Genomic DNA, 12,340 nt, shown 5'->3' with positions numbered 1-12,340 from the left:
GGCTGATGTATAACACTAATGCCTGTTGATGTGCATCTAAAACAGAAACTTAATGCAAGTCCTTTGGCAGAATCGTGCCAAATTCAGGTAATTTGCACATTAAATGCTACAGATTGTGTGTTGAGTTCAAATAATCTGTTGAATAGCAAAATGGGATACACATTTTTATTTTTGTATAAACTACATCCTTCTGAATGCAATTAGCATACATCAGAGCTAGAGGGGGATAAAAATCAATGCATGCCACACTTTTCAGATTCATTTGCAAAAAACTTTTTTGGAAAATGATGTATAATTTTTACTCCACAATTACGTGCTACTTTGTGATGGTCTGCAATACTGGCTCTAACTCGCTCAGGTGTTAAGAAATGCAAACCATTCATACACATGCGCTCTCCCAACAGTTCAACTTTTAAACAGCCGTCTCTCTTACCTTGCTGCTCGCTGCTCCGTGCCGGGGGGGATTCCTGGATGCCCTGGTCATCAGGACTTTTCCGTTTCTTCGACATCTGCCGCTTGCCTGTTCCAGTGATGGACCGATGCGCCGCCGAGTCTTGTGTTTATCTACCCGTACAGCTACTGATAGCGCGAGAGACGTTCAACCGGCGGGATATAAAACACATTCAACAGTCTTGAGGAAGCGTGATAAGAGATGAGAGGAGATTTCAGCCGCATTCATTCAGATCCCGTCTCTGCTGTGAGCCTCTTTCGGCGCGCAAAGTTGCCGAGCACCGGCCAAGCGGGCATCTGGAGACGCGGTAAGGCATGGAGCCGATCAGCTCTTGCAGCTATTCACTAATAATCGGACAAGATGATTTCACAGGATTGTCCACGGCTTATTCCCCCCCCACCCCCCTTTCGTCTTCTTCTAGTCAGATGAGATGGGGAAAAATTGCAACCGAAGAGATTTTGTGGATCACGTGTGTCGCTCTCGGATTATGCTTGGACTCTGGTCAGATGGAAATTACGCACTGACGGCAACTTGTTGATCCGTGTCTATTAAAAAAAGAGGGAGAGAGAGAGAGAAAAGGAAAAAAAAAGACTTCCGTCACTCCGGATGTGATTAAAAAAAGATGTTGGACTTTAACATTTCTGTGAGGTATTTTCTTCTTGAATGCTGCGCTGGCGACGTCAGACTCCAAGTCTAATCAGGAATGACGCACGGGAACTCTTGGGCATTTTTCAGTAAGAAAAGAGGCCAGTGTAAACGTAGATTATCTGGTTGCAGTCTTCCTTCTTAGCGTACACCAAACCATGTGAGGAGTTTTTCCACCTCTTCCCAGGCGAGCAGCAGGTAAATACGCAACGTCTGTGAAAGTGGGGAAAGAGCCGGTTCGTCTGTGACTCCCGGAACCAGCCTGATCCGAGTGTCAGAGCAACATAAAAGGGAACAAACAGGCAGCATTGTGTTGTGAGCGCAAGTCAGGTTTGTTTTCACTTGAGCCACATTGCAACTTGAGAATAAGCTTTGAATAAATGCAGCAAGACTCCAGAAAAGAGCCAGTGACGCCACCAGTATATGGCTCTTACAAATTGTCAGTTTTCCTTCCCTTTCGCTCCACTCATCTCTCTAGTCTGTTTTGAAGTAAAACTCTACATAGCTCCTCAGATTATTTCTTTGACACGTTACATTTGCTGTCAGGGGGACACAGATGGGTGCCTGAAGCCTCTCTTTCATTCTCTCTGCTGCTGATTTATTTATGAGCATCCCCCGGTCAGAGGATCGTTTTTCCATTTACTACAGCTGGTTTAGATTTCCGAAGCTGCAGCACCTACACTGTTTCCCTAAAATGTGCACGTCTGGACGTCAAGGTGAATGTTTTTCGTTGCTTTCTTGCAGTTGCATTCATGCATTTGACGCTGGTATTTTCTGAAGGGAAGGTAAACACGCCTTTCTGTCCTCCTCCATCCCCCCCCCCCCCCTAACTCTACCCTCCTCCCATCCCTCATTCACTGCAGCTGCTGACGTCAAGAAATGCTTGCGTCAATGCGCCGTGCTTTGACTGAGAGCTTTTTTTCTCTCTTTGGGATCATAATGGGATTATTAGGCTTAGTGAAATACCCTGCCTTCCTAGCTTTTATAGATTTTTTTTGATGAATCTCTCTATTTTCCCTCCTCGCTTTGAATACAGGATAAAGACATGAGATACATAATTGGCTCCAACAGAAAGGTCGAGTTATTTCCTCAATCTAATGATGATAATGTTTCCTTTGGCTATAAAAGCAATGGCCATAATTTCAGAAAGAACCTACTGAAATAATCATTTTCAATAATGCACCAAGACAACATGGTAATAGGATGAGTGTAAAAAGTAATCAGGAACGCCATACGTTATTCACTTTGTCTCGCTCCACCGTTGAAACCAGATATTTGCACACACTGTACAAAAACACAGTGTGTTGAAACAATGAGATTTTATTTTAGATGCATTTTACTTGTTATTGATTATTTTCTAATCTGTATCTTTTGCTTCCACCAGATTCACATAGATGTTTGCTGGAATTTTGGCTCATTCCTCCTGACAGAACACCTTTCTATATGAGTGATATATCAGTGCTTTGTGATGGGCAGTGTGTGTAAATAATTTGGCAGTATTCTTAGTCATTTGGAAAATCCAGTTGCTCTGAAGCATTAACTTCTTGACTGGTTAGATGATGCCGCAATCAGACAAGATGTGGTTGGCGCTGCAAGATCTTGCGAAGCAATTTTGACCTAGTTTCTCGTGCAAATGTCTTAGCATATTTGAAATAAGAGAAAACTAATTTACAAGCAACTTATGAGCAAAATATAAGAGTTTGTTTTAACTTAATAATTTCTTAATATTGATGGAAGAACTGCTTGTTCTATTGGCAGATTATTTCACTTATAAAAAGACATTTCCCCATGTTATAAATGAAATAATCTACCAAAGGAACAAGCATTTTTTTAAATCAATGTTAAGGAATTATTTACTTGAAATAAGCTCCTAAGTCTTGCTAAAAAGTTTCTTGTAAGTTAGTTTCATCTTATCTCAAGTGTACTAAGATATTTGAAGTTATACTTGGTAATATTTTGTGTTTTTGCAGATGTTTGTCTTGGACGTTCAGTCAAAAAAAAAAAAGAAAAAATCTGCATAATTTTTGTGAAGCAATCTTGTCTATACAAAGAAAAATTATTTGATGCAGTTTGTTGAATGTATGTCACAACAAATCAACACAAGAGGGTCCAACCAGGTACTATTAATGTCCACCAAGAGTAACCAATGTTACTGGATTTACTGGAACAGAGTGGAGTCTATAAAGACTCCAGTGAATAATGTGGGTGATTGGATTTATGCTCTGTTCTCTGGGGACTGCCTGAATGCGGGGGAGGATGTCATAATGTCCCATCGCTGACCTTGATCCCCCGGGCTGAATGGGTTCTTGTGCCTCTCGGACAGCCTTGGAGCACTTCAGACATAAAGCTTCTTTTCATGCTCTGTCAAGCTTTCAGTCGCAGCACATTTGTGCTTTTCCTCAAACAGTAAAACCCGCTGCAGACATCAGCGATGCTGAGTTTTATCTGTTGACAGAGGGACAAAATGTTATCTGAAGAAGGAAAGCAAGGACAGAAATGAACAAAAATTTATGAAATCTTAAAGGTGGCATATTCTTATTTGATCAGACATAACATTATGACCCCCTGATGTTTTGGTGCCAATGTAGCCATGAGGCATGAACTCCAACTTACCTCTGAAGATGTGTGATGGTATCCGGCACCAAAATCTATGAACAGCACATACTTCAGTCCTGTAAATTGTCATAACTCAGTTGAAATTAGTAATAGTAAAGAGGATAGCTAGTTTTTTTGTTACGAGTTGTCAGTATCTCCTTACGGTCACTCAGAATGAAATTGCGGTAATTCTTGAGGTTAAACCTAACCTTTTCTGGAGTAAATATGCATCATTTAAAACAAATAAAATTTTCCAAACACTTTTAAGCCAAATCGAAACTTAGATTTCCTCTCTCCAGTGACAGTTTTTGTATGAATATGTAAACTTGAGATGGTGAGATGATGTAGGATATTTAAAAAAACACAGAAATGACCCCGAGTCCTAAGCTGAGAGTCAGATAACAAAATCAGCACCAACAACCACCTGTGGTGTGCAGAAATGTTTTCCTCCCGTAAGTAAAGTGTTCATACCACACGGGGTCAAGATTTCCTGCTCTCTGGTCATGTAAAGATCAAAACCAAGCACAACAGAATACCACTTTGCTTCTGATTGCTCTTTAGACACAAATTTTGCTACAAATTCAACTAAAAAGCATCTGTGACATTAAACATGTTGTCTGGCCAACTTGTTTTGTTCAATTAGAACTATTTTTCTCATTCATATAGTCCTTAAAACTCACTAGTTTTGAGAAACATTTCCCCAATTTTCCAGTGGAACATCTTGACCAACATCAGATATTGTGGGGACAAATCAAATCAGTGAGATTTCATTCTGCAGTAAAAAAAAAAAGAAGAGTTTTGCATTATGATCCTTCATAAAACTTAGAAAAATATGAACAGTGACAACATCAATCATGTTTTTTCAGGATTTTGATCAACACTTCTTTTTTTTTTCCAACATTATCATTAAAATACCCTCTTGCTCTCTGAATGACTGTCTGGTGGTTAAAAGCTGTAACAGGAAACAACAGTGAGCAATTACATTCAGGCCAGACAGACTGTAGAGCATTTTGTTTGTTCAGATAAGATGGTAATAAACATTCAAATTACACATATAATGATTTATGCCACCACACTGTCTGTTGGAAATTTATGCACGGTGAATTTAAGCATTTTGGTGTTTTTTGTTTTTACTTCTTTATATACTTTTCCCAGACTTGTGTGCCTATTTGCTATTTATTTAAGAAATCCCTAAAGAACATGACAAATAAGCATTTTTTTACTTTTACTGCAGGATCTCCACTTAATGAACAAAATGCTATAAACCTTATCTGCTGTTAGTCTATTGCTAAGTGATGTATTTTAGTTTTATGCTGTTGACAATCATATTGGTTTAAAGATATGCTCTTAATGCCCACTCGTACATTTTTTTTTTACTTCCATTATCATCTCTGCACACATAGTGGTGAAAAAAAAGAAGCAACAATCCACCTCCAGCCATTTCTTACCCATGTTACATATTTTGTGCAGCCATGGAAGTCATGACCCCTTAACTTAATAAAGTGTGATTTATAAAATATTTAAGTTATTTGTGTTGGGAATGATAAGGGTGACGATGATTATAAAACAATTACTTCTATTTTTCTGAAATGTCTGGGAACCGATGGCAGATATTAAAATCAATTTGTTTGCTGGCTTGTTAACCAAAAGTGAGTTATTGTTTTTCTGAGCAAAGAGACAAGTTTATTGTTCTGTTATTCATTTATCTTCCATTCAAACTCGTCCTGTCTATGCTGGTGTAGGAGTTGTTCAGTGAGCAAACGGCGGAGAAACAACTTACCATGTCGGAAACATTGTTTATCCGTCGCCAGCCACGCTAGCTAGCATTAGCATTTATGGCAGGCTAATGATGTGGAGAACCAGCTGAGCGAAAGGGGGATTGGCCGAGCGTTGCATAAGACCCGCCCCCTGGTTCTGATTGGTTGCCTCCGGCCTAGCGGTGTGCAATTTGTGCAGGCATAGTAGCTTCATATTTTATCACTGATTTGTCTCATGTTATACTGTCAGGACATGTAATGACAGTTTTAACAAATTATATATATATATATATATATATATATATATATATAATACCCCATTTTGTGGGGAACAAGCGGAACGTATACCTGGTTGGGATTAATTTATAAACAAATTACATTAAATGTAATCTGAATTCTTCCTATTATGGACCCACAGATTCAAACATTAGAAAGCCAGAAAGACATTTTTGTCATCTTAAACACAAATCTATTTTTGATGTAAAGAGGAGAAGAAAGAAAAACAACAAACAAAAGAAGTGTGTTCTATTATTAAGTCACATCTTCTAACAAGGCAACAAAAAAAAAACAAAGCAAAACAAAACAAAGAAAACATTTATTTACAGAGCTTAAAACGATTTCCCATTTACAGTATAAATATTCTTAATTTCTAATTCATATTATTTGAGCTTTATGATTCCCCGCTCTAAATTTTGTGCAGTTATGCTTAATATAAGCAGATCAAACAGATCAACTAATTTAAAAAAAACAAAAACATTTTATTCTTTAGTAATAAACTGAGATTTGTTTAGAAGCTGATTCAAACCTCCGCTGGTTCTTCTTATAACACCGTGAAATACTCCACACACTTTGTTTAAAAAAGTTTATTCCTTCTTAAAGTAACAAGAGGTTACTCAAGAGAAGGTCTCAATCAATCCTAAGTGACCCTCTAATCAAAGGGATGGAGGCGTGACGGGGGTCCAAGCTGAGGGCAGCCGGCCGTGGGGTGAAGCTTCATACTGGACAACGTCCTGCACCTCTGTGGCGGAGCTGCCGTCATACATGGGAGAGACAGAGGGGGGCGCTGTGGCGGAGTGAGGCAGACTGGGATAGTGACTGGACGATCCTCGGAGGAACTGGGAGCCGAGGCAGCTGCTTAACCCCCCGTTCTGGGACACTGGAGTCAGCGGGGAGTTACTCACAGACCACAGGCTGGTGTACTGACTGGAGACACAAACACGCAGCAGCAGTGTCAGTATCAGCATCAAATGAAACATTGCAACACGACAGATACAATCGTTTTTTTCTCTCACTCTGATATATTATCAAATCTCATGGTCCAGATCCCTTTTTTTTATTTGTTAGGTTATTTCCTTTATTTACAATTTTGTTGACATAAACAAATGTTTTGAATGAAAATACGTTGTTGGAAAAAATATTGTTATATAAGGCTGTTACCTCATCTCTAATAAAATTGCACATTTCATATTACTGTTTAAGTCAATACATTTTGCGGATTAAGGGCGAAAAGTGGCCTTCTCTTGCCATCCATAGCCACAGTGTTGTTGCTGCACCATGTATTATTACACTGTCTTGAGCCGAAGTGGGTAGAGTCCCCAAAGATTATATTCAAGTAAGAATAGCACCACTTCAACACAGTTTTACTCAAGTAAAAGAAAAATTAACCATCCAAGATATTACTTAAGTAAGAGTAAAAAAAAAGTTTGGCAACTCAAGTATTGAGTAGCTTATCGAAACATCATTTAATATTTAAAAATACATCATCTGACATCAGAAAATATAAAGTTATATGGAAATATTGGTATTTTAAAGATTAAAATGAAAATAATTTTAAGCTTCGTGTTTTATTTTGTAGTTTTAACTAAAGCTGCACCGCTTGTACATACATATTGTCACTTATGGCATTTGTAACCATCATTGCATATATTTTTCTTTTTATTCATTTCCTTTTTCCTTATCTGGTTTATGTTTCTAAGTATAAATAAGGAAATAAAGATGGGAGGCCAGACCTTGAGTTGGCTGCAGAGGCGGAGTTGTGGGTCATGGGCATCATGCTGGAGTGGGTCGGCATCTGCAGACTGGACCAGTTATCGTGGCTGGGGAGCATCGACAAGCAGGATGATGAGTTATCTGAATATCCAGCTGCAACAGAAAAAAAAACCAACTACAGTTTCAGCTTCCTGTTCCAGAAAATAAAGGAAGAATATTTTCTGTATATTACAAATATGAGGACAGTTATTGCTAATTCTTGGTTAGGCCTTCTCTGAAGCAGAGTTGTAATAGTTTTTCCTTATTGATTATGGTTTTTCTTATATATATTTCAGTTAACAAAAACGTCTTCTCAATTTCAGTTTTAGTGGCGCAGTTGGTAAAGTTGTTGCCTTGCAGCAAAAAGGTTCTGGGTTCGATTCCCGTCTTTCTGCATGGAGTTTGCATGTTCTCCCTGTGCATGCATGGGTTTTCTCCGGGTACTCTGGTTTCCTCCCAAAGTCCAAAAACATGACTGTCAGGTTAATTGGTATGTCTAAATTGTCCCTAGGTGTGAGTGTGTGTGTGCGTGGTTGTTTGTCTCTGTGTTGCTCTGTGACAGACTGGTGACCTGTCCAGGGTGTACCCTGCCTCTCGCCCGGAACGTTAGCTGGAGATAGGCACCAGCAACCCTCCCAACCCCACTAAGGGACAAGGGTGTAAGAAAATGGATGGATGGATGGATGGATGGATGGATGGATGGATGGATGGATGGATGGATGGATGGATGGATGGATGGATGGATGGATGGATGGATGGATGGATGGATGGATGGATGGATGGATGGATGGATGTTATTAGTTTTAGTTAAGTATAATAACCTTAGTCTGAAGACAAACCCTTTACTGCTCTGCTGTTTCAAACACACAAAGCTAGGAGGAGTGTGGACGATTCCCCAGCTCAGAAACATTTAGTTAAAGTTTCTGGTTATGTACATCTGGAAGCAGGAGGGACTCACTGGGGGAGTGGGTCCGATGGGCGTACGGGCTGCTGTAGGGCGCAGAGCGGTGGCTCCTCAGGCTGGAGTAACGCTCACAGCCGTGGGAGGGCGACAGGGCAATGGGACTCCCAAACTGGCTGTGTGGACTGGTGGGGGGGCAGAGGGTTCCCGTGCCGTGAATAAACCAACTACCTACTGGTTCCACAGAGAAGAGGACACATATTATCAGCACTATAAAAAAACAAAAAGTATAAGTTAAAAATGTAATTTAAGAAAAGATTACACTGGGAGTAGCCAGACTGGGGATTCTCATTAGCTTCTTCCCTCATGTCTTTGTGATCATTCCTGCACAAAAAAGAGGGAGTAGTTTGATTATTTTGCCTTTACGTCAATATTCAGGTAAAAATTTAAGTTTAGTCTCATTCTTACCTTTCCTTTGCATCTAGAAAGGCCTTGGCAAAAGGGTTGTACTTTATTTTTAGAGCTGTTATCTGAAATTCAAGTGCACACGAAGATCTTTACAAGCACAAACTAAAAGTGTGTTGTGCAAACACTGCTAGCATGATCTGATTTCTTCCAGTGACAGTTTTTGTTATATGGCTGACCGCCCAGGGCACCGTGGCCCGGAGGGCACCACGAAAAAAGAAAAAGGCAAAAAACAAGATACAAGAAACTGCTTCAAAAATATGGGGTTAAACCAAAACGTGTATTTAAACAAACCTCTTCATTTTGGTATGCTGTTACTGCGATGAACTGCGTCTCTGGGAAGGAGTGGCTGGTGATCATCCTGCGTGGGCCTCCGACCCTAACAATGTGGATGCGTGGCTCGTATTTGTGCAAAGAATTTAACATAATCTTAAGAAAAGTGAACAAAGCAAATAGAAATTACTTTTGATTAAATCATAATTTATTCTTGTATTTCATTTTTTTTATTCTTGCATTTTAAAATGGAAAAGAGAGAGTACACTAAAGAAGTGAATTTTAAGGACAAATATTATAATTGGTAAACTTTAAATCTAGCATTTCAACTTGTAAATATAATGTTAAAACTGTTTAATTTCTTAAATTTCCTACCAAACCAGCATAAGATGATTGGGCTGCTTACATACATTGTATTGTGTACAAATTAATGTCATAAAAAATGTAAGAATGATCATAAAACTCATAAGATTTCTGTCTTCAGGCAAAAATGTTTAATTTGTATTATTGCCAAACTTAGCCGCAGTGCTAATGCTACAGGTAAGCTAAGCTACTGCTAAAGTTAAACTCGTTACCAAGCTGAGATTAGTAAAACTCAAAATCTATTTTCAAACTTTGTGGTTTAGACATTTTTTGTGTTGAAGCAAGAACTTAAGTTTGTACCCAGTACAGCAACAGCGCTAATGCTAAACTGAAGCTTTCTTGCTAACACTTTAGTCAAAGTGAGCTAAATTCAGCAAGAATACATGACTGTTTTCTGCGTTTCTAACTAGCTTAGCGACAGCATTAATATTAACACCAAACCTGCCAGCAAGCAAGCTTAGTGAAGTTACGAATTTTAATAAGTGTCTGTGTCAAACTTGATGGCAAGCTGGGCTTTTTAAAACTACAAGCTGCATCAAAAGTTGTTGTGACAAAATGTATGCTTTGGTGAGATAATTTAAGTTTTTATTCAGCTTTAGCTTGCTCAGGAACCCTGTTAATGCTAAGGTCAAACTTTCTAAGAAACCGAGTTTCTTCACCCTGAGGTAGAATAAAAACATCCTGGCAGAAACTGTGAAGGAAAAGCTTTTAATGCCACCTTGCTAGGATTTGATAGCAGTGGGCAGCTTTATTAACATTTCAGTGATGTTTTAAGTCTCTTTTTAAAGTAAAAAAGAGCACAAGTGATTTAATGGAAGAAACAAAAAATAAACAAACAAGCAAATTAATAAATAAACAGAAAAATTATTGTAGCAAATCAATGAAACCTGCTTTCTCCTCTTTTAAATTCATATTTATACAATTATGACGTACTTAAGACTATAAATGCACTAAAGACTGCAGCTGTGAAACTGCATCCTTTATTGGTCAAGTGTATTGATCTGAGTTTGAAGGTTTGAAATAAAAATGTCATTCTGGATTGATTCATTCTGAATTGCATTGTTGTTTATTACATGTTAATTGTGCAGGATCTTATTTATAAAATGCAAAAGTTACAAATAAGTTAAGTTTTTATGTAATTAAATTGTTCTGAGTACAATTATATGGATATCAGTTAGAATTTAATAAATTAAATTTTAAAAATAGGACAGGGTTTAAGTATTCAACTTTATCCACCAGATAATCATAGAAATGTATTCCTTTCTTTCTATTTTTAATGAATGACATTATAAAGTTCGGTTCTCACCAGGCATGACATATAATGGACTTTATGAGTTTTTTAACACACAAAATTGCCATTTTGTGTGTTAAAACAGGAAAACGACTCAAAAATATCTTTGTTTGTTGTTAGAAAACAACTATTTTTTCAGATTGGATTCTAATTATATTTTGTTTTTTGTGCAAAGTAAAATGTAAATAAATTGCTTCATCCAAGAAAATTGCACACAAAATGTTTGCCATTAAAAATTATCATGTATGTTTGTATCTTTTTTTCCAGTTTCTTTTTATGAATGCCATTTTTATTTCCACTATTTACCTTACATAACAAATATTTGAACATTTTTAAAACTTTAAGCCATCAAAGTCAAGTTTTAACATTTAAAGTCCTTCTCTTTCTATATTGGTTTTCTTTTTTCACAAAAAGTTGCACTTTTGAATTCTGTTGGGAGGGATGGATCATCCGAGCCCAGCAGGTCAAAATTGTCAACATTTATTGTGTGATTTATTTTTTTATTTACAGCGAAAAAAAAAAAAAAACTTTACAAAGTCGTGAACAACGTGTTTTTGCCCTCACTGCATGGGGGGAAAAAAAACATAATCACGAGTGGAAATCAATAAAACAGTACATTTTGAGAGCACGGCAAGAACAAAAATCAATATGCAAATTGATAGATCGATTTAATTGATAAATTGGCAACAGCTTGCTTCAGCTCCACGTTTACCTGACCTCCACCGTTGAGCTTGTTGGTGAGTTTGACTTTGCTGAAGGAGACCGGAGCCTTCATCCAGTGAGCCCCGAAGTTTGGAGAGTCTGGGTGGATGTACACGCAGCTGGGGGTCTGGGGCTCCGGTTTACCTCCCGGCACCCACTCCCCGTTCACGTACTTCCACCTGTGGTTGTCCGCCGACAAAAAGTCCAGCAAGACGGAATACATGGCGTTTGGGTCCAGTCCAGAGACGTTGACTTTCAGAACCGGGAACATGCGCCTTAAAGGAAAAACGACATAAATACCAGTAGAATAGATCGATTTATCGATTTATTATCCATCTATCTATCTATCTGAGGCTCACCTGCCGTTCTTTGTAACTATCATCTCGTTTGTGAGGTCCTTAAATTTTTGCCACAGCTCCCGTTCATCCAGGGACACTTTCAGGTCCCTCTCGGTGGGGTCTCCCTTCTCGCTGCCGGCCTGCAGCTCACTCTCCACCGCACTGAGGAGGTGGTCCACCCGGTACTGAGCGGCCTTGCTGGGACACTCACCAGCGCCAGTCGCCATCAGGTTAAACAGCTCCAGGTTTGACAATAGCTGCGACTTTATGAGGAAATATTGAAAGACCTAAGCTGTTCTGCTTCTGAATATATACTCGGATGAGCGGCTCCATGGCTGGACGGCTGTTTGGAGGAGACGTGGTTGGCTCGTCTCCCCTTTGATCTTTGCGGGCTTGTCGCTGATTGGCTGAGAGCAGCCATATTATTCAGGGCCCACAGGATGGCAGCGATTTGAATGAAGCTTTATTACATCGACCTGTAAATATTGACACTTAGATCAAAGCCACACCTGCAGCAGCCAGGCCACTGCA

At 38.8% G+C, this 12,340-nt stretch overlaps 2 protein-coding genes and 3 long non-coding RNA genes across 5 annotated transcripts in view; 2 read left to right on the top strand and 3 right to left on the bottom strand.

The window, feature by feature from the left end:
- pde10a (phosphodiesterase 10A) overlaps positions 1–981 on the bottom strand; it is an 83,440-nt gene extending 82,459 nt beyond the window's left edge. The window contains exon 1 of the mRNA XM_017309053.2: positions 434–981. Coding sequence (XP_017164542.1) covers positions 434–509 — 76 coding nt within the window. The 5' untranslated portion in view covers positions 510–981. The remainder of the gene's footprint in view (positions 1–433) is intronic.
- LOC145555013 (uncharacterized) overlaps positions 1–12,340 on the top strand; it is a 273,441-nt gene that overhangs the window by 225,138 nt on the left and 35,963 nt on the right. The window lies entirely within an intron of this gene.
- On the top strand, positions 1,008–4,484 carry LOC145555052 (uncharacterized). The gene is made up of 2 exons (XR_014091117.1): positions 1,008–1,812; positions 2,481–4,484. It is a non-coding gene; the product is annotated as an uncharacterized LOC145555052 (long non-coding RNA).
- LOC145555053 (uncharacterized) lies at positions 3,407–5,574 on the bottom strand. Its single transcript, XR_014091118.1, has 3 exons — positions 5,472–5,574; positions 3,710–3,768; positions 3,407–3,541 (listed from the first exon to the last, which is right to left on the bottom strand). It is a non-coding gene; the product is annotated as an uncharacterized LOC145555053 (long non-coding RNA).
- tbxtb (T-box transcription factor Tb) lies at positions 6,027–12,039 on the bottom strand. Its single transcript, XM_008429939.3, has 8 exons — positions 11,831–12,039; positions 11,482–11,746; positions 9,137–9,271; positions 8,846–8,907; positions 8,700–8,761; positions 8,435–8,611; positions 7,458–7,590; positions 6,027–6,651 (listed from the first exon to the last, which is right to left on the bottom strand). The coding sequence occupies exons 1-8, from the start codon at positions 12,034–12,036 to the stop codon at positions 6,381–6,383; spliced, it is 1,311 nt and encodes a 436-aa protein (XP_008428161.2). The 5' UTR covers positions 12,037–12,039; the 3' UTR covers positions 6,027–6,380.

The sequence above is a fragment of the Poecilia reticulata genome, chromosome 15, assembly GCF_904066995.2.
Source record: "Poecilia reticulata chromosome 15, P_reticulata-male-v2, whole genome shotgun sequence".
NCBI lineage: Eukaryota > Metazoa > Chordata > Actinopteri > Cyprinodontiformes > Poeciliidae > Poecilia > Poecilia reticulata.
The sequence above is the reverse complement of the archived record's forward strand: the minus strand, read 5'-3'. Positions and strand labels throughout refer to the sequence as shown.

Bases quoted from the DNA above. Each gene is read 5' to 3' on its own strand.
- tbxtb (XM_008429939.3), bottom strand. From the start codon at position 12,036: ATGGCGACTGGCGCTGGTGAGTGTCCCAGCAAGGCCGCTCAGTACCGG. The intron at 8,762-8,845 runs GTAAGAATGAGA...TTTTTTGTGCAG, and splicing joins TTTCTAGATGCAAAGGAAAG to GAATGATCACAAAGACATGA. The intron at 8,612-8,699 runs GTAATCTTTTCT...CTGTGGAACCAG, and splicing joins CCAGTCTGGCTACTCCCAGT to TAGGTAGTTGGTTTATTCAC.